Source organism: Sitophilus oryzae, unplaced genomic scaffold (assembly GCF_002938485.1).
Source record: "Sitophilus oryzae breed Bouriz unplaced genomic scaffold, Soryzae_2.0 scaffold_863_pilon_pilon, whole genome shotgun sequence".
Lineage (NCBI taxonomy): Eukaryota > Metazoa > Arthropoda > Insecta > Coleoptera > Curculionidae > Sitophilus > Sitophilus oryzae.
In genome coordinates this window covers 1,556,387-1,579,135 of record NW_022147487.1, presented here as the reverse complement: position 1 = coordinate 1,579,135, position 22,749 = coordinate 1,556,387, and the positions used below count along the sequence as shown (strand labels likewise).

Below are 22,749 nucleotides of genomic sequence, written 5' to 3'. Positions count from 1 at the left end.
ATAAACAAAATAATTATCTAATTCAAAAAAATAACACTTTATTTACAAATTATTATATAACTTAACTAACAAAAATTTCAAACTTTAATAAACCACGGTAATACTTTAATGGGTGCACTGTAATTCTTCAAAGTCGTAGGTCCTTGAATAACTGTTCCAGTGTTACCATCCTTCCACTGCCCTGTAGGTAAATATACATCTCTTGAAATTGCTCCTTCTTCAATCACTGGAGCTACTAATATTTCCTCTCCAAGAAGATACTCTGAAATTATATTGCAAATGAATGTACAGGGTGGGCCAAATTGGACGCTTTTAAAAGGAAACACCCTTTTCTATAGGAGATAGACGAATACTAATATTAGTAAAAAAGTGCATTTTTAACAAATCGCTGTAACTTTTTTGCTATGGAAAATTTTGTATTTTTATGAACATTTCCAAAGCACCTTTTCACGTAGAATTTAATGGTTTAAATATATATTTTTTTACACACACCCCTGTATATTTTTAATTAATTGAAAGGAACTTAAAATTACCTTTCCAAAAATATAGCACACTTAATATTTTGTTATAATCTTCTTCGAAATACAGAATTTTTAAAAGTTCGCCGCTTTTAACTACTAGGCTTTGGACCCCTTTTTGATGATCTGCTCCTAATGGAACTTGAAAACATATTTTTCCAGCAAGACGAGGCATCGCCTCAGAACGCTGCAGTTATCAGCAAATTTTTGCAGTTAATTTTGGGAATAATTGAATAGCCAACCAAGACACCATTCGGTAGCCGTCCAGGCGGCCGGACTTAGTGCTTATGGATCTAATCCTATGCATTGTTATACAATTCTGCATCTCTCATTGCAAATATTATAATTGTTTTAATTGCTGCTCACAGCTACTTATTCAAAGTGGGCGAATTTTTATACAATCTATATCTCGAAGAGGAATCGAGCAAAATATCAAGTGCTAAATTTTTGGAAAGGTAATTTTAAATTATTTTCAATGAATTAAAAATATACTGGGTGTCCCATATATAAAATTTTTCTGTTGATAACTATAGGTAAAGATACTAATAAAATTATTAATTTAAAAAAATATACTTAAACCATTAAATTCTACGTAAAAAGGTGCTTTGGAAATGTTTTCATAAAAATACAAAATTTTCTACAGCAAAAAAGTTACAGCGATTTGTTAAAAATGCACCTTTTTGAAAAACGCCCCGTAATTCCGAAACAGTAATAGATATTGATGTGCGGTTTTCACCATCATGTTTTTGATAAAAATTGAGCTCCAGACACCGATATTAGTTTTCGTCTATCTCTATAGAAAAGGGTGTTTCTTTTTTTCTTTTTTCTCTTTAAAAGCGTCCAATTTGACCCACCCTGTACAAATTTACGTCGTTAAGAAATATTTGTTTAAGAAGATAATCAAATTTACTGTTATTTAAAAGCCAGCTTGTTTACCGTCAGATATTCCTAAGGCAACTTGATCAGTGGGATCCAGCCACCAGATTGGAGGATTTACTGGAGTACCATTCTCGATACTTTGGTTCATTGCTGCTATAATTCTTGGAGAATATTCAGCATGCATTTGGACGTATTCCTTCACAATGCCTTCAATATCAAACTAAAAAAACAAGTAAAATAAATCTGAGATAATAATATGCAATTTTCTTTAACCTCTATGCGAGATTTAACAAAATTTTTCGATATTTCAAAGTTTGACTACTTTTTGAACAACTTACATCAACTTGTGTATCATAGTCCCACGGTAGGTAACTGAACTGCATGGAAGGCATGAAAGCGTTGGCTTGTGTCCATCTTACGATAAGTTCTCCTGTTGGTACATTTCCATTATATCCATTGCCACCAATCATGTCGGGCAATACCCTAAACAAAAATATGATCATGAATGATATACACAAAAAGGGTAAAAAAATCTACTATTTTTTTCGCTGTATACTCTGAAAAAAAGGTTGGTAGACACCTCAAAAAAATTATATCCAAGTATGAGCTCTTAATTTTAAGAAGTAGTCCAATCCGTCTTTCAGTTTTCTATTTTTTAATTATTATTATAAAGAAAAATCCATATCTCGGTATTTACTATTTGGAAAAAATATCTTGTCTCACATACACACATGGCCAAAATTATTGTATATAACGATATTTTTATTTTATTTTGGACCTAATATAATTCTTTTTATATTTTTGGACATATTGGCTTACTACACGCTTATTATAATTTTATTTCATAATGAAAATTAAAAAAAAAATTAACAAAAACAAATTTCATTTTAAACAGAAAATATTGAAAACAATTTTAATTATTTCTCACAACTAATAGTCTGTATTGCCTCCTCGAGCCTCAATGCAAGCAGTGAGACGACGAGGCATGCTCTGTTGCCCAGAAGATGTTGAGGAATTGCATAAACGTTATTAGCGGGTGTTGCGTTAAAAATTGACTCGCGCATATCGTAACCATGATAAGGTACGCGTAAATACTGCATGACTCTATTCGGTTTTATGATATCTCTCTAATAACTGTGCCGGTCAGGCGCTGTGCACAATTTTACAGGCCATAAGTGGGCTTGCTATGTGCGGAAACCAGTGCCTTCTATTAAAAGATCAGCCTACGGGAGAGATTTATGACGTCACGCTAGTTAGATATAACGGATTAATAAATATGTTTGAATGTTGTAGAATACATGGAAAACATAATTATTCCTCAGATTTTTGGTTTGTATTTTAAAAATGATATAGTTTACATGAAATATACATAATATACAGTTAATAACTACAACATATATACCTATTTATAGTAATAAATACTTTGGCAAATAAACTATGAACCATACAAATGCAGCAAATGTTTTACAATGTACAAATAATGTATAGGTACATAAGATAATGAGTAAAATGTAAATATATTTTAAATTTTGGGGTTTGAAAATCGATCTAATTTAACAAAAAACATTCAATATCTACTAATAGTGATGTATTATTATTTGCATTCACAAAATTTATATGTATATTTTGCAAGTATCAATGTTCGAAAAATTATATTTACAAATAATACAATATTATCTAAAAAAAGGCGTCAGCGATGGGTATGAAATGAAGATCGCTGGCATTTTATAAGTAAAATTATTCTAAAATTTTTGATTTTCTTGGGATTTTTAGGTTCGGGAAAAACGCTGATTTAAGTTTTCATTTGGGTTTTCATTATTTTTATTTGATTTAAAAAAACGTTTCGGCTAACTATAGCCTTCATCAGTGTTGTGTCATATGAGAAAATAGTGTCGAATATAATCCAAAAAATTACATATACAATATAATTCACACCTCATAATGTTTACTGCAATTAATAAACTAATATAAACTTATCAAAAGATGACCACATATTTTTTTAAATTATTATTCTTAACACTAAAATTATCTACATTGACTATGGAGTACGCAGTAAACATTATGTGTGTGGTGTGAATATTTTATATGTAATATTCGACACTATTTTTTTCATATGACACAACACTGATGAAGGCTATAATGTTAGCCGAAACGTTTTTTTTTAAACCAAATAAAAATAATGAAAAGCCAAATGAAAACTTAATCAGCGTTTTTCCCGAACCTAAATCCCAAGAAAATCAAAACATTTAGAATATTTAGAAACAAGGTTCAAGAATATCAAATTTTCCAAGATTGTAAAATTCTAGTTAATTATTTTATGTGTACAGTTATTTAGGGAATGTCATCAATGTTCATTTCCAAGCCAACTAGACGCCGATTTTTTTCGATGATACGGTATAATTCTTACGTAAAATGTAAATAACATTAGACCAATTAAAACAAAGAAATATGAATTTCTTAGTATTTTTAGTAACACCTTTATTTTTAAAACTTAATTTTGTATTATGCAAATATATCAATTTTATTGTTATTTTATTCATATTGTATTCAGCCATCACTTAAATATTTGATATTAATTTGGTATTATAAATAATCAACACTATTCATTAAAAATTACTGAACAAATGTGTGCTTGACATACATTATATATTATCAAAAAAAAATACATTCTTCTTTTAAACTGTATCAGTCTTGTCTTTAGAAAAATCTTTTTTAAAATTTGAACTCAAAATAATAATCTTTTTCATGATCTTTAATACACATATTCTTTATTTTTCACTAGATCATAATACCTACTTACGTGTTTGAATCTATCGAAGCTGAACCAACAACACTTGGAGTGGAGATTCCACAATATGAATAAAATAAACATAATTGTCCAGTTTTCATTAATACCATCATGGGAGAATATTATTTTTAAATTTATTAAAGATATTTTAAATAGAATTCTCTTGATTTATAACTCGTACCCACTTTTCTTGCTCTTCCGGACACTTTAGGCTGCTTAGTATAACTATCCTTTCCACCAGGAACACAACAAAGATGAGGCATAGCACCAAAAACACACTCCACTTAAGCTTTATTGATGAATTGTTAAAGTCTTAAAAACACATCGTTGTATCACGATGAGTAAAAAATGTATGGGCACTTTTAGGTTAAATCACTTACACAACGTGTACTTTTTTCAATTTTCCATTTTTTTATGCGAAACCGAGAGTGACCATAAATCTGGTAGTAGTTTATGTCACTTAAACACCAAAATAATTAGTTTTTTGCACTACAATAATAAATAATACCAAAAATCATAGAGTTAAAACCAAAAATCAACCGACAAAATATGAAACGGAATCTAACCCAATATCTAAGTATGTACAGCTGATGAAGTAAACAAAAGTCCGCCCCCGGGCTGATCTTTTAAAGAACGGCAGTGCGCAAACTAGTAACCTAACTAGTGCCCGATTCCGAAAATTGGAACCACGAAAAACAATAAAGAAAAAACAAAGTTTATAATCTGTATAATCTGTGATAATTTTAACAGTTTTTGATTGATAATTCTATAATTATCATTTTTTCATTTTAAATGATTCCTTGAAGATGCTCGTTAAACCTGGCAAATTTAAATGAAGTTTTAGTTTTAGTATCTGTCTGATAACAGAGTGATGTAACTATGCTATAACGTTGAATTAAAGCAGGAATGGAGGAAATATTGATTATTCTTATTGTTATCTTACATTCCATAGCCGTTCATGTTCATTTGTAACAAAGTTGTGATCAGACTGGCCAGTCCATTATCCAAACCCCAGGTTGAGTCCTTGTCCTGCATTCTGACGAAGTGTGGATGCTTTTGGGTCCTAAAACGATTTATTTCAAGTAGTAAAAGCTTTTTGTTAGGTATTCTGTTTTACCTGTAAGCCGATCTGACTTCAATCAAGGACCCGAACTGATTACAAGTTTCGATGTACTTTGTTGTAAGAATATTCGGAGCAAGGTACACATCTTTAAAGTCGGGGGGCTGCAAAAATCATGAGCAGTTAGTGATGAGCGAGACTGTTCTTTGTCTTGCTTCTTGTGCAGACCAGCCTTTGACCTGCAAGATCAAGACCAAGCATGCTGGACTCTTGCTCTCGCTGTCTTGCATTTTTTCTCAGGTTTATAGGTTTGGGGCATTTCAGTTGATTTCAATAAATTGCGACCGCAGCGCTTCAACGGCGGAAATAAGAAATTATAAGTATGTATTTCACGCCGTCATGTTGTTCGCATTAAAATAATATTGAAATGGTTGTTTTGTCATAATATTTAAGTATATATTATTATATACTATTCTATATTATTCTATTATTATATTATAGATATTCAACTCTCCCGAAACAACATTTTATAGCTTCATAGTTTCTCACACCGATTTGATCAAAAGCAAAAATGGATTCAAGCAGTTGGACGAAACAAGTGAGTAAACAAAGTGCTCTTTACATAATAAAAAAATTGAATAGACATATACTATGAGAGAATAAAATATAATTTGGGCAATATTAATGGTATACTTTTTTTAATGAACTGGTAATTAAATGTTTTACGAACATCTTCCAAAATTAAAGTACCTTTAAACAATTTAGAAAGTTTTGTTTGCATTAAATTACTAAAAATACTATTTATTTAAAGATTTTCTATGCAGAAAGTAAAAATCCTTTAAAAAATGCAATACCCCAAGAGACTTACGGCAAGACCAAGACAAGTGGCGTCTTATTACCTGATTGACAAAATTAGACTCTCCCGCGTCAAACTTGAAACTGTCAATCCCTGGATTCTCCTGCAATTTTTTCACTCTGTCCACCCACCACTGGGCTGCTTCGGAATTGGTGAAGTCGATTTGATGCGAGTTGTCACTATTCCACCATATTGCCAGGGTCTGTCCAGATATATTTTTGGCAAAATAATCTAGAAATAATCTTTTCACACTAATTATGTTACAAAAAAAACATAAAGACAGTTAGACCCTGTGGCAAAAAATATGGAGAAAACCGCAAATCGATATCTGTTACCGTTTCGGTGTTTTTCAAAAATGTGCAATTTTAACAAATCGCTGTAACTTTTTTGCTACGAATTTTTTTTATTTTTATGAAAACATTTCCAAAGCACCTTTTTACGTAGAATTTAATGGTTTAAGTATAATTTTTTTACAGAAAATTTGATTTTTTATATGGTATACCCAGTATATTTTTAATTTCTTGAAAAGAATTTAAAATTACCTTTCCAAAAATATTGCATACTTGATATTTTGCTCGATTTCTCTTCAATCTTTAAACATTCACCAACTTTGAATAAGTAGGTTTTGAATGGCGCCGGCTGTAATGCAAAAAGCTGTGAGCAGCAATTAAAACGAAAATAATGTTTGCAATGAGAGATGCGGAATTTTCTAATAATTTAAACTATATTTAATAACATCAACACATTTAAACTACACACACCGGAAAAGTCTAGGGATATTAAAATTTTATCCAGCCATCGTCAGTAATTTTATTATTTGTATTTCTGATATAATAAAATTAAAATAAACAAATAGTTTACAGGACGTGTTGGAAATAAAAATGCGAAATTTACCAATTTTTTCAAATTTATCTTGATTTTTATTGAAATCAAAAATATACACACATTTTTTTATTCTAAACTGTGAATTAAAAAAAAAAGATAAACCCATTTTTACTTAATAAAGGGTATGGCCTCCTCTACTGTTCATTACAGCCCTACATCGTCTCTCCATGTTCCTGATCAGGTTGTCGATCTCTTTTTGAGGTACAGCCTGCCACGCTGCATTCACTGCCCGAACCAGATCCCTACGAGTTTCACGAGGCATACCCATTCTCAAAATTCTTCTTTGGACCGCTTCCCATACGTGCTCGATGGGGTTGAGGTCAGGAGATTGTGCCGGCCAAGGTAAGATGTTTAATTGATGAGCATTGATAAACTCACTTACCACTCTGGCTGTATGAGGCGGTGCATTGTCATTCATGAGAATGAAGTTTCTCCCAAAATCATTGGCATATGGTAACACGACAGGCTCAAGAATTAAATCACGATATGTGATTCCTGTTAGAAACCTTTCAAGAAAAACGAGATCGGTTTTTCGGCCTAACTGCCTCCCCAGACCATAACTGTTCCACCTTGATAAGGGTGCACTTCCTGAACATGATCCAACCGAATAAGATTTTCATACCCTGAGCCTTCTCGAATCCGGATGAATTCCAAAGCGTGACTCATCCGTGAAGAGAACATTGGCCCATTGTTCATTCGACCACTGAACATGATCTTGAACCCACAAATATCGTACCTCTCGATTTCCTCTCGTTAAGGGTTGAACTCTCCAGGGGCGTCTGCTTCTTAAGTTAACCTCTCTTAATCTATTGCGAACAGTGTCAGGACTAACGGTTACATTATGTGTTTCCTGGAGAATTAAACTAAGCTCTGGTACTGTAAGAGTCGGTCGGCGTCGAGCATTTAATTGTAAAAAATGATCTTGCTGAGGGGTAGTAATGCGATGTCGCCCTGTGTGCCTTTCAGCAACATCATCACTTTCACTGTAGCGTGCACTTAATCGCGGTATTACACTTTGCGTTGTATTTAATGCTCTAGCTACGTCGATTTGGCGCATTCCAGCTTCGAGCATACCCGTGGCCCTTAGCATTTCGTCTCTGTTAAGATGTCTACGCTCCATAATGTCGTTTAATACTAAACAGAGTTATTTTAATGAATTTTTATCAGTTATCATAAAAACATAGCCAGTACAGGTTAGATTCGAACAATTGATGCTAGGTGCTTTTTATACATTCGACAAAAAATGCACACAATGCAACACTTCTGCAAATATCCCAAATTTAGAAATAACTAGTGTGACTACTTCGTTTCAATCGAAGTAGAAAGAATCGGCCTACAAATATGTGATTGTTTATTCAAAACATTTATTTTTAACTTTAATAAAATGATATCCCTAGATTTTTCCAGTGTGTGTATATCTAATAATAATAAAGATTAATAACAAACCAAGACATTTTAGATAGATTAGGTAGATTTTGCTACAGATGTCGATCGTCTTCTGTTATGAACAGACGAGACCGTTTTTGAACATTTCTCGCGGAATTCATTAACTCAGTAGAAGTGAAAGACAACCTCGCACAACCGCTAAATACTTCTAATTCTTGTCTAGATTATACGGGCAATTTAAAAATAAGAACCTTTATTCTTCCGGCCAACGGCTGGGATCTTGGTTAGGTATTCAGTTATTCTCGAAATTGGCTGCAAAAATTTGCTGATAACTTCAGCGTTCTGAGGCGGTGTCTCGTCTTGCTGGAAAATATGTTTTGAGTTCCATTAGAGGCAGATCATCAATAAGGGAAAACTTTTAAAAATTCTGTAGTTCGAAAGGGACTGTAACAAAATATTAAACGTGCTATATTTTTGGAAAGGTAATTTTAAGTCCTTTTCAGTTAATTAAAAATATAAGGGGTGTCCCAAATAAAAAATCAAGTTTTCTGATGATAACTATAGGTAAAGATACTAATAAAAAGGGTGTTTCCGTTTAAAAGCGTCCAATTTGACACACCCTGTACACGAAGGACTTTATAGGATATATTTGTGAATTTCGACTTACGTACCGTGTTCTTTTCCATAATTCGAATTGTTCTGGCAAGTGTCGTCTACAAAAGGATGTACCCAGAGTGTAACCCTCCAATTGTCGTCTTTTAAGGATTTTACAGTGTTGCTAATGTTGCCAAACATGTCGTGTTTGAACGTTTGAGCTCCGTAGCATACCTAAACAAATAATGTGTGGTAGAAAATAATGGTTAAATAATACAGGGTGTTTCAAATAGCCAGGAATCTCCCCACGAGAGATGGCACATGTTTTTTGGAACAGCCTGTATAAGTGTTTCAGGAAGCATTTTATCCACGCCATAAGGTATTTTAAAATATCATTTTAAATTTAATAAAAAAGGTAATTATTTACATGTTATTGGTGTTTATACTTATTGGTGTATTTCCTTTGGTTATCACTATTTTATTAAGAATATACTGACGTTATGCTTATATTTAACTTGACTTACTTCCCAATCGTCATCTATTTCCAATTGACCTCCATCATATCCATGATTTCTGATATCCTGAGCAAATGTCAGAACAATCGCGTCAGTAATAGGCTTCTTGTATTTAGCCCATGTCGTCCATATTGGTTCAGCAATCATTTTGTCATTTGGATGACCAGTGGGCTTCCCTAAAAGTCCATATTATTTAGCTCTGTCTAATAATTTTATTTATGCATATGTTTGGTCGTTATCATCACGATATTCGTTTTATATTTTAATAAGAATTTTATTTAGAAGAATATAATTTATAACACATTTAGAAGATGCTATGTATTTCTCCTTCTAAATGATATTCCTTATTAGTGATGAGTAAAAAAGACGCAAGACGAAGACCAAGAGCACCTTGGTTAATAAATTAATAAGTAGTCTTGCATATTAGAAGACTTAAATAGAAGTTAACTTGGAACTATATCAAATTGGTTTACTAAAATTATATTTTATTTTTCTCAATTTGATATAGACCGAAGTTGACATCTATTTAAGTCTTGACAATATTTTCTTCTACTATTTATAGTAGTCGACCAAAACCGCAAGAACTGACAGTAGGTACTAAATATAAAAATATTTACCTAAATAATTGTTCACTGCCTTCAAATGTGCTTCTTTGGCATTGTCATATACCATCACAGCATATGACAAAACAGACTAAAAAAGATCATCAATATCAATATACGTAAAAATGTCCTTAATTTTGATATACAAAGGGCTGGTAAAGGTTAGTCTTGGGTCGAGATTCCTGTATGTAAGAAGAGTACAATGCGTTTATAATGTACTGAACAAAGAGAGAACATCAAACACGTTGCCAAAAGTTTGAAATAAACCGAGAAACTGCGCACATTGCTAAGAGACGTGGAAGAAGATATAGCAGATTTGTCGCAGTCGACCGGGTCGACCTAATCAGTACTTCTGTCAGTACTTAAAGTTCTAGGCAGAGGTGTACATCATGCGTTCAGCTTCACGATTTCATTACGTCTCGTGAAACTTTTTTTGTTTATTTATCAACGAGTCGTAATTTTCCCTACAGCTTGAAAATTTTTAAGTGCAAGTTAGAAACACTTGCATTTTTGGTAAAAATAAGTGGAATTGAGTTGGTGTTCGACAGTGGTCGCGCTATTAGAATTATGAATTCAAAAATCGATGTCTCGAAATCTGTTAGAAATAATTGATTGTAGTTTTTTCGAAACTTTCTTAATATACCTGCTATATTTTCTTCACTGAAGTATGTGAAAATCTTTATAAATAAAATTGCTGAAAATTGCTATGCACTAAAAGTAAATGGATGAATTGTTTTAAATTTTTGAATGGAGAAAAAAAACCTTATCGAAGTTTTCTTATTTAAACATATTGTAAAAGATCCGATCTTCAAAATAACAAAAAGTTTCAATATCTAAAGTGGTTCTTAAGTTCTTAGGTTATGGCGTGTTATGTGTTAAAAAGTTGAGTTTTCAAATTATCACGATTATTGATGTTTTCTCCTTGTAAAAAAATGGAGATCATAACTATATCCTCATAATTCCATTTCAGATGCTCAGAAACATATCTAATGATTTTATCTAGTTATCTTTTCGAAAAAAAACTTTTAAAAATAAGCGGTTTGCAATCGTCATTTTACTTTACTTGATAGGGAAAGGCGTACCGGCAACGCCGCAAGAGACCCAAAAGTAACAGTTGCCAGCATGGTATACCTCATTTCTATTAACATATGGGTCAACTGCTTCGGCTTTAAAACAAACTGTGTCATCATAATTATGGTTCTGATCAACCCATAGTGGAACCTTCTCGTCGAGATATATAAAAAATCCTTGGGAACTTAACCAGTATCTAAAAGAAAGTTTGGGTTAAACATATAAATTTATGCAAAACAATATGTTTTAGATTAGAGACTAGTTTTTTTTTTATTTCTTAACCTATCAGATATTTATGAAATGTAGGTTTTAAATTAAAGTTATCATAAATAAACCTTTCAGCAACTGCAAAATTGTCGGTTTTTTTTATAATGTAAGGTTCCTCGTTAGATATTTGCATTTTTTCCAAGGGCCATGATTGGTTGTACCTCTCTGGACCTCCATACCAATTTGTTGTATCTTGAAAAGTATACAACATAATATAACGAAGAAGAATTTTTGAAAAATTGTTCAAAACTTACTGGAATTCAACTGAAAACAGTTCTCAGCAACCCTTAAGGGATCTTTCGATACCCAGGAAATGTTAAATCCGTTTTCCAAAGCTTTAATTGAAAAATGTTCTACGTCATTCAAGGAACAGGATTCTTGTCCTAAGCATGTCAGATGTTTTAAGTTTTTTCCTTTCAGTAGTTTTCCTGTTACTTTAATTTCGTTATCTAAAGAAAATGTAAAAAAATAAATTTAATTTTGTGTTTATTGAGTAAGATTTACTTTACCTCTTTTTAAAATAATGTCCAGTCCATCATCTACTACATCGTATTCTAAATGAACTCTTCCTGAGGAGTCTTTCAGTAATGCTGCATGGGTGTTGGCAAGAATTACTGAGAAAATAGCAATCCGTGATGCTAGAAAAGAAGATAGTAAGATATCGCTTGAAAATAAATTTTTATTTTTTTGACAGATTTTTTTTTGAATAATGATTACTATGGACTATGGAATGCTTTTTTGTTTGTAATTTATATTGCTATATACTGTATTAGTATAATTAATATTATGCAATAATTTGGTACCACACACTTGGCATTTCGAGTCAAATTGTTGTTATAATCAGCATATTAGAATTTCAAATAAACCATATCAATGTCAAAAGTTGACATATAATATGTCATCCTATTTACAGTGCCAAAGACAGTGTCATTTTCTATCGAATAAAGTAAAAAAATACCGAGGGTGCCATTTAAAAATCAAAAGTTGTAGTCATTTCCGGTGAAACAGGAAGTGACCAAAAACAATTGAATACGTCAATCAATCATAATTTGTGTCATATACTCTCGTTTTTGTATCTCAAAAAATAAAAAAGTTATAGGGGTGAGCTATTTTTGAGACGCAACCGGTAAGCTGGTATTAGTCTAATTAATATTATGCAGACAATTTTTTACTACACTAAAATCTAACATTTGTTTAAACAAATTCAATTATTTCAAAAACTATTAATTTTAAACGTATAACATTATACAGGGTTGTTCACCACATACGACACGGAGTATTGTAGCTAAACGATTAGATTTTTACAAATTGTAAGTTTTGGGTTCGTTGAAGGACTATTAGAGCTACAATTTAAAAATATTTTTACAAGATACAGAGTGTCCCAAACAAATAAAAAATCGTATAGTTGTATTTTTTTAAATGGACCACATATATTTGGTCGTATTTTTTTAAATGGACACCCTGTATATTATTCTATTTTTAGATTCTACGATTGAAACAAAGGTAAATTTTATTAAGGTATATCACACTTAAACCTTACCGTTTTTGAAATATTTTCAATTTTGTGAAATTACAGTGAAAATTTTAAGGCTTCATTTCTCCAAGGGTATCAAAGTTTTTAATACTAAATATTTACTGAAGTTTATTTATTGATCAGTTATTGTGTTGCAATAATAAAAATTATACTACCTTATACAGAGTGTCTAAAATTTTATTTTAAATAATTACTAGCTTTAAACGGCAATAACTTGTTTAATTTAAATGGAACGCCCTGTATATTTTAGGAGAATCAGATGCATAATTTAATTGTCTATCAAATTGCATTATACCACTTTCTACCTATCCCTTCAAGTTTTCGTAGAAAATGCATGTTCTTATAATTTAGACCTCATTTATCAATATACCCATGGAATATTGACATTTTAGATTGTTTTTAAAGCAACAAATGTACAAAATCTACGGGCTAGTAATATTATGGTTTTAAACAAAATGATAATATTACTAGCCCATTTGTATGCAAAAAGTAAATTTTTCATTCAAAATCTTCATAAAAAAGTATACCATTAATTAAATATACTACCATTATTTCCGCCCAAATACTAATTAATTACATACTTAATTATGTTCGTGAATAAATTATTCTAAATAAATGTGGATTTGAATCAGAAATCAATATAATAATAAGTTATAAAAATGAATGTCTCTGTTGTTACAAATAAGCATTTGTCAAAAAACGAAATATCATTTCTAAGGTGTTACTTTTTACCACACTGTTTAATACACATAAAAAATTCAGTTTTTTAGTTTTTGGAGCAATTATTATTAATCAAGGCAAACAGTCAATTAATGTAGTTTGAATACTGGAATCATATTAATTGGTCCTCTTTAAGAAATATTTAAACAGTTTTTTTTATTTTTTAATGAAATAAACAAACTATATCAACAAACTATATCAACAATATTATAAAAAATAATCTAAAATGCCAGTATTCCATGGGTATATTGATAAATGAATTAAAATTACAAGAAAATGCATTTTCTACGGAAACTTGAAGCTATAGGTAAAAAAAGGTATAATACAATTTGATAGACAATTAAATTGTGCATCTGACTCTCATAAAATATACAGGGTGTTCCATTTAAATTAAACAAGTTATTGCCGTTTAAAGCTAGTAATTATTTAAAATAAAATTTTAGACACTCTGTATAAGGTAGTATAATTTTTATTATTGCAACACAATAACTGATCAATAAATAAACTTCAGTAAATATTTAGTATTAAAAACTTTGACACCCTTGGAGAAATGAAGTCTTAAAATTTTGACTTCAATTTCACAAAATTGAAAATATTTCAAAAACGGTAAGGTTTAAGTGTAATAAACCTTTATCAAATTTACCTTTATTTTAATCGTAGAAACTAAAAATGTAATAATATACAGGGTGTTTCATTTAAAAAAATACAACTTTGATATTTTTTATTTATTTGGGACACTCTGTATCTTGTAAAAATATTTTTAAATTGTAGCTCTAATAGTCCTTCAACGAACCCAAAACTTACAATTTGTAAAAATCTAATCGTTTAGCTACAATACTCCGTGTCGTATGTGGTGAACAACCCTGTATATAAAAAGTTATAGAATTTTACGGCAAAACCTTAAAATTAAATAAAAAATAGGGTGTTGCATTTAAAAAAACATATGTTATATCCGCCACACTGTTTAAAAGCACTCTGTATACTCTAATAAATAATAATTTTAAAATGTGCATCTTATCCTTTTTTATAAAGTTTATATTTGACATCGAAATAAATGAGATAATGGACTTTATCGTTGACTCACCCTGTACTATTTATTAATTTATTTATTTAAAAATTACAAAATCTAAGCTGCCGATCTTGCTTTATAATTTTTTACTTTATTTTCTTTAAATTTTATCTCCTTTTATCACAAGTTTGCAGATAGTGTTATGGTAGTTTTATTAATATGTTGGATACAGTCGTTGTAAGACCAAGCAAAGAGCAAAGCTAAATATATCAAAAGATCAAAGAGCAATAATGATAAATGAATAAAGAACTTACCCAAAGAAATCATTTTAGGAACTGTAACCACAAACACCTGAAATCAGAATTTAAGAAACACTGATTTAAGCTGTAGTAAATAATCCACTTCAGTAGGTATATCTAATCAAATACATAATATAGGTATAGGTTTGAATGTTGACTATTGACATATACATTTTTTTAAAAGAATATATAATATATTTTTATGTAACTTAATTTATCTTAATAACAATAATTGTTTGTTCATATTCTAAGAAACGGAAATCAGATTTTGAGTGCTATTTTTGCTGTGTAATTTCAATAATTTTTGAGATCATAATCAATGACGTTTTCATACAGGGTGCTCAATATTCCGTGGACATGGAACTACTACATATTTTTGGAATTAAAATACGTTCATTGGACACAATTTATCTCTATACAAAAGTGCTACCTTTGTCCGTTAGAGGGCATATCAAACATTTTTCCGAAGCTGACTTGCAAAAAATGTTTTTTTGGCGCACACAATTTATTATGCTGTAATAATCTACTCGTAGTTGGCGGAAAATATACAAATTATATTTGACCATAAGCTTCATAAAAAGCTTAAAAAAATACATTTTATAGAGTTAATTTTTGACAACTTTTGCTAAAATTATCATCAATACTCATTCTCCAGCCGTCTTTGACGCTTTTTTTTCTCGATCATGCGGTATTTTGTTGCGTTTTCAAAACATTAAATTAAAATTTTAATCTAAAAATTCGATAACTACATTTTATTTGTCAACAATTATATCGATTTTTATTGTCATTATCAACCTTATCAATACAACTTTTAATCAGGCTCGAGTGAATTTAAACAAAACAAGTAATAGTTTCGTCATGTTCTTCATCAGAAATACTTATTATATTATTCGAAATTAGCATATAAAATGGTATACATTAGCAATTTTAATTTTTTCTGTCTTGAGTCTAATAGATATTTTGTTTACTTTGTTAATAACTATTGATTTGTTTGTGTATTATCTCTTCGACAAGTGTTTACTGTGACTGATAATTTTGGATAGATTGTTTCTTAATAAGGTAGGTAATATTATTATTGTTTATTTAGTTTGTTGATAGCGCAAAATACTTTTAGAATGTATTTCGTAAACTAGTTTTTCATGATATTTTTGGTCGAAAATTTAATTTCTAGAACAAAAAAAAGGAAAATGATAAGTTTCTTCTTGGTTTGTTTGTAGGTTAGATTCTTGTACAATTTAAATTTTGAAATAGATACCCACATGTCTTCACTTTATGCCACAGTGGCTGTGGTAATCACTAAATCTGTCATTTAGGCTATACTGATTTTTTTGACAGGCAGTTTTTTCCTCCAAAAATTTTAAATATTTTTTTTTTCGAAAACAGTTTATATTAGGTATAGAGTGTTTAATATCAAAATTCATAAAATTTTACAGAGAATTTAACTATGTAATAAAAAATGGGGGTGCCCATTTAAAATAAGAAAGTTGCTGTCATCTTCCGGTATTTCCGGAAGTGCCATATTGAAAATATTTTTAATCGATAGAACTCGTTTTGAAACAATAATGTGCAAAAAGTCTCCGATCTAGATGTTGTAGTTCTCTAGAAATTTCAAATGCACGCTCAGACTGGAACACCTTGTATATTGATATTTTGCATATACACACACCGGAAAAGTCTAGGGATATTAGAATTTTATCCAGCCATCGTCAGTAATTTTATTATTTGCATTTCTGATATAATAAAATTAAAATAAACAAACAGTTTAGGACATATACAGGACGTATTGGAAATAAAAATGCGAAATTTACCGAATTTTTCAAATTTACCTTGATTTTTATTGAACTCAAAAAAATACACACTTTTTTTTTTTTATTCTAAACTGTGAATTAAAAAAAAGATAAAACCATTTTCACTTAATAAATGGTATAGCCTCCTCTACTGTTCATTACAGCCCTACATCGTCTATCCATGCTCATGATCAGGTTGTCGATCTCTTCTTGAGGTACAGCCTGCCACGCTGCATTCACGGCCCGGACCAGATCCCTACAAGTTTCACGAGGCATACCCAGTCTCAAATTTCTTCTTTGGACCGCGTCTCATACGTGCTCGATGGGGTTGAGGTCAGGAGATTGTGCCGGTCAGTGTAAGATGTTTAATTGATGAGCATTGATAAACTCACTTACCACTCTGGCTGTATGAGGCCGTGCATTGTCATTCATGAGAATGAAGTTTCTCCCAAAATCATTGGCATATGGTAACACGACAGGCTCAAGAATTAAATCACGATATGTGATTCCTATTAGAAACCTTTCAAGAGAAACGAGATCGGTTTTTCGGCCTAACTGGACTCCTCCCCAGACCATAACTGTTCCACCTTGATAAAGGTGCACTTCCTGAACATGATCCAACCGAATAAGATTTCCCGGTTCTCTCCATACCCAAAGCCTTCTCGAATCCGGATGAATTCCAAAGCGTGACTCATCCGCGAAGAGAACATTGGCCCATTGTTCATTCGACCACTGAACATGATCTTGAGCCCACAAATATCGTACCTCTCGATTTCCTCTCGTTAAGGGTTGAGCACTCCAGGGGCGTCTGCTTCTTAAGTTGACCTCTCTTAATCTATTGCGAACAGTGTCAGGACTAACGGTTACATTATGTGTTTCCTGGAGAATTAAACTAAGCTCTGGTGCTGTAAGAGTCGGTCGGCGTCGAGCATTTAATTGTAAAAAATGATCTTGCTGAGGGGTAGTAATGCGATGTCGCCTTGTGTGCCTTTCAGCAACATCACCACTTTCACGGTAGCATGCACTTAATCACGATATTACACTTTGCGTTGTATTTAATGCTCTAGCTACGTCGATTTGGCGCATTCCAGCTTCAAGCATACCCATGGCCCTTAGCATTTCGTCTCTGTTAACGCTCCATAATGTTGTTTAATACTAAACAGACTTATTTGAATGAATTCTGGCTAGTTATCACAAAAACATAGCCAGTACAGGTTAAATTCGAACAATTGATGCTAGGTGCTTTTTATACATTTGACAAAAAATGCACAAACACTTCTGCAAATATCCCAAATTTAGAAATAACTAGTGTGACTACTTCGTTTCAATCGAAGTAGAAAGAATCGGCCTACAAATATGTGGTTGTTTATTCAAAATATTTATTTTTAACTTTAATAAAATGATATCCCTAGATTTTTCCGGTGTGTGTATAATATTATATGTTAGATACTATATAACTATTGTGGGTTAGATAATTGGATATATAAGTGGATTATATGTTAGATAACTATATAACTATTATATACCTTATATAGACACTATATAAATATTTAAACTTCCCAACTAGTTAGTTACTCCTAGGTAAAATCCAGGACCCTATTTTGATAAATTAAGAATAACAAACTTTTTTTTCTTTTAGAATTAACACACCATGACGCCAATGAACTCAGTAGCTGTTTTGATTTTGCTCCATTTAATGACATCAATGTGTTCCAATTCTTCAACTATAAAAATGGTTTCGTACGAAGAATTTATAAAGAGCCAGAATCCGTATAAGAAGATTATCCAGTGGGGCGTTCCAGGTGGACCACAGATTAATAGACTGGTCCATTCGTTATCGTGTCCAGATGGTACGGTTTGGGTACGAAACGAGTGTAAAAAAGCAATTGTAACAACATAGTTGTGATTTAAACGATATCTTTTAATAAATTATTTTATTTTTTGTGTATCCTTAAAGCTATGAGAATAATTTTTATGCTATATGTGGCACAGTGTATATGTATATAAGAATAATTATTCCTCTGTATAAAGGAGGTGATAAAGATGAAGCTTCGAAATATCGCCCAATTGCACTCCTGCCCACATTATCTAAGATCATTGAAAGATTGGTTAAAAAAAGGTTTCTATCTTTTCTCCTTAAATATAAAATACTTACTACCCATCAATTTGGATTTCTATAAGTAACAGTTGCACAAATGATGCTATGTTCGACCTTTTTAATAATGTATACTCTAGCCTGAATAACCATCACTCTACAGCTACAATTTTCTGTGATTTCTCTAAGGCTTTCGATTGTGTAAATCATAATATCTTAATTAACAAATTGCAATACTATGGTTTCAGGGGAGTGCCGCTCGAATGGCTTAAGTCATATCTTGGCAACAGAAGGCAGCTTGTGAGGATTGATACGTCTATGTCTTCTTGTAAGCCTATAGAATGTGGTGTCCCTCAGGGTTCAGTACTTGACCCTATTTTGTTTCTGGTGTTTATCAACGACATTGCAAATCTAGACATTAGCGGTAAAATTTGCCTCTTTGCGGACGATACCTACTATATAGTATCATTTGGAGCGGCCCAGATGTTGCGGCACTATATGATACTATATCCAGCGACTTACGCACCATTAAGTCTTGGTACGATTCTAATCTCCTATGCCCCAACCTATCAAAAACTAAAGTTTTGTTATATAAAAGTACTATACAACCTTTTGTACTTAATAACACCACTATTGACGTCGTGGACTCTGTGAAGTTCTTAGAACTTGTAGACAACTCGTTAAAATGGGACTTTCACATCGAAGCTCTCTCAAAGAAACTAAGCGCTGCCTGTTTTGCGCTAAGATCAGTTTCTAAGGAACTTAATTTCTCAACCTCTAGAATAGCCTATTAAGCCCTTTTTGAGTCACATCTTTGTTATGCCCTTCCATTCTGGGGTACTTGCTGCGCAACAAAATTTGATCGTGTTTTCAGACTTCAAAAGAGAGCAGTTCGATATTTATTGGGACTGAACAGTAGAACTCACTGCCAGAATTTCTTTAAAAATTTGAAAATACTGACTCTTCCTTCTTTATTCATTTTTGAATCCGTTTGCTTAATCCGCAAGCACATATCTGCTATTCCTGAAAGGCCATTTGATAACTATCCACTTAGGAATGCAGAGTACGATCTTTATCTGCCAACCCCGAGCTCAGAACTAGTTAAAGGTTCAATACTGTACAATGCCAAAAAAATGTACAATCATCTGCCTTTGAATATCAAGTCGCTTTCATTCTTTCCCGCATTTCGCAAAGCTCTAAAATCATACCTACTGGAGAGGGCCCTATATGCGGTAAACGACTTTTTTGTTGATGTTTAATTATGAACAATTTTGAATTTTAAAATTTTGATCATCTCACACACTGGTCAAAGGTCAAGTATTTAATATTTTGTAACTCTAAAATTATATCTATTTACTGCGCACTGTTCTAAAATTGTCCATGTATATTCTTTTTGTAATTTTAAAGGCTTAAATTTTTTTGAATTGTATTATTTGTATTGTGTATTTTTTGTTGTTTGAATTTTTTTTTGTGATTTTGTTGTTTGTGAGTGCTTTGTCGATGAAGCTGTTTTGGCTTTTTGTACAATAAAGCGTTGTTTGTTGTTGTTGTTGAATATTTTTAAAATACATAAAATTAAAAGTTTTTATAAGTAGGTATATATCATTTTATTCTGAATGTGTTGCTAACTGTTATATTGCAGTGTTGCTTAAAATGGGGTTCAGATTTTTTCAGATAAAAAAAACGAGATTTGGTATGTTAGTATATGACATAAATCCGCCATTGATTGATGTATTTAATTGTTTTCGGTCACTTCCTGTTTCACCGGAAATGACTACAACTTTTGATTTTCAAATGTCATTCTCGGTATTTTTTTACTTTATTCGATAGAAGATAGCACTCTGAATAGAATGGCATATCGGGTGCCATTTAAAATCAAAAGTTCTAGTCATTTCCGGTGAAACAGGAAGTGACCGAAAACAACTGAATGCGTCAAACAATCCTAATTTAGGTTATATTTACTAACTCGTTTTTTGTCTCTAAAAATAAAAAAGTTATAGGGGTGAGCCGCTTTCTAGAAATATTCAGTATTTATGCTGCGTATATTTAAAAAAATCCTCTATCAAAACACACGGTATAATATCTGATAATACATAACAAAATTTATTAAATTCAAATACACATAAATTAAAAGCCAATCTTATTCCTTATTTTTATTTATCCAAAGCAGTATCAAAATCCATTTTTAAGTTCATTCTAATGTATTATTTACAAGGCCTGTTAAATCATTTTTTTTTCTCTCGAAATTCCAGATAAAGGGAATTTTCTTAATAGATTCCAACAATCGTGCGATTTGAACAATAACAATGTTCTGGAGTTAATTTTTTGACCCCGAAACCTTATTAATTAAAACCATAGATTCAAACGGTTTAATTCAGTTTACGAACACTGTGTGAAAATTGCTGTTTTGTGGGTTTTAGAAATATTTGTTTTTGTTTGAGAGAAAATAAGTAGAAAAGTAAGTATTTTTATATGTATAACATGTATTGTATGCTCGAGTTAAACATAAGTAAGCCCATGTAAATTTTAAAAATGATCAATAAGTTAAAACTGCGGTATCTTTGTGACTCCAGCTTAATTTTGTTTCATCCTTATATTTTCAAATCGTGTAATGTAATGTCCGTTATTTTCAAAATAAAGTTATTTCTACTACATGCTATCATAGCCTGCAGTTCTTAAAACTTCTTCGTTGGTGGCATGTGCGGTCCATGGCACATGTAAGAGTCTCCGGAGAGTCCACATTTCGAAAGCCTCGAAGCGGTTCAGGGTTCTAGCCTTGAGAGACCAGGTTTCTGCGCCGTATAGTAAGATGGGCCATATGTAGCATTTTACTACCCGTAGTCTAAGTGTTAGCGGGAGACTGCGTGCTAATAGGAAGTTTTTAAGTTTAAAAAATGTTGACTTTGCATAATTCGTTCTAAGTTTAACTTCCTCATCGCAGTCCCATCGTTCATTGATCATGGCACCCAGATATTTAAATCGTGGAACTCGCTCTATAATATTTCCATCCACGATCAATGCGGTGTTGATTGCAGGCTGGCGTCCTATTACCATAAGTTTGGTCTTGGCAGCGTTGATTTTAAGACCGAAATCGGTCCCCTATCTTATTTATTATTTGCTGGAGATCCTCTAAAGTTGGTGCTAGTATTGCCGTATCATCTGCATATCTTATATTGTTAATTGGAACTCCGTTAATCTTAATTCCTCCACTTTCTCCTTCCAAGGCCATTTGAAATATTTTTTCGACGTATATATTAAAAAGTATTGGTGACAGTATACAGCCCTGGCGGACTCCTCGACACACATTGAAGGTGTCTGTGGATAAATTTTTGTTAACTCTTATCTCCGCGGTTTGGTTCCAATATAGTTCCTGTATGATTCTAATGTATTTGGCGTCTATTCCTATCTCGAGCAGTCTGTTTAGGAGAATATCGTGTTTAACGTTGTCGAAAGCCTTCTGATAATCTATGAGACACACAAAGACATCTTGGCGTTGATCATAACATTTCTGGATTAGTAGCTTGATTGAAAACAAAGCCTCTCTGGTACCCAGCCCCTTGATGAAGCCGAACTGTGTCTCTACGCTTTTTTCTTCACATTTCGAGTATATACGAGCATGCATGACTCGAAGAAAAAGTTTCAGAGCATGACTCATTAGACTTATAAGTCTGTAGTCACTACAGTCTTTTGGAGATGCCTTTTTGGGAATTGTTGATTTTAGCCAGTCGTTTGGAATTTTACCCGTATCGTATATTCGATTGATGAATAGATATGTGAGATGCTTTGAGTCAAATATTTTAAGAACTTCTGCATGCACGTTGTCATGACCGGGGCTTTTTCGATTTTTCATAGCTTGCATAGCATGCTGAACTTCAGATTCAAGA

At 31.8% G+C, this 22,749-nt stretch overlaps 3 protein-coding genes across 3 annotated transcripts in view; 2 read left to right on the top strand and 1 right to left on the bottom strand.

Moving 5' to 3' along the window:
- Positions 1–13: 13 nt before the first annotated feature.
- On the bottom strand, positions 14–15,132 carry LOC115890358 (myogenesis-regulating glycosidase-like). Its single transcript, XM_030910562.1, has 14 exons — positions 14,999–15,132; positions 11,931–12,059; positions 11,676–11,870; positions 11,490–11,613; positions 11,215–11,350; positions 10,099–10,174; positions 9,491–9,657; positions 9,044–9,200; positions 6,145–6,332; positions 5,303–5,409; positions 5,129–5,248; positions 1,736–1,880; positions 1,455–1,617; positions 14–262 (listed from the first exon to the last, which is right to left on the bottom strand). The coding sequence occupies exons 1-14, from the start codon at positions 15,009–15,011 to the stop codon at positions 78–80; spliced, it is 1,905 nt and encodes a 634-aa protein (XP_030766422.1). The 5' UTR covers positions 15,012–15,132; the 3' UTR covers positions 14–77.
- The window catches only part of LOC115890360 (insulin-like growth factor-binding protein complex acid labile subunit), an 11,455-nt gene continuing 3,684 nt past the window's right edge, over positions 14,979–22,749 (top strand). The window contains exon 1 of the mRNA XM_030910565.1: positions 14,979–15,094. The gene's annotated coding sequence lies outside the window, so the exon portion shown is untranslated. The remainder of the gene's footprint in view (positions 15,095–22,749) is intronic.
- LOC115890367 (insulin-like growth factor-binding protein complex acid labile subunit) overlaps positions 21,127–22,749 on the top strand; it is a 10,127-nt gene continuing 8,504 nt past the window's right edge. Inside the window, 1 exon segment of the mRNA XM_030910574.1 lies at positions 21,127–21,323. The gene's annotated coding sequence lies outside the window, so the exon portion shown is untranslated.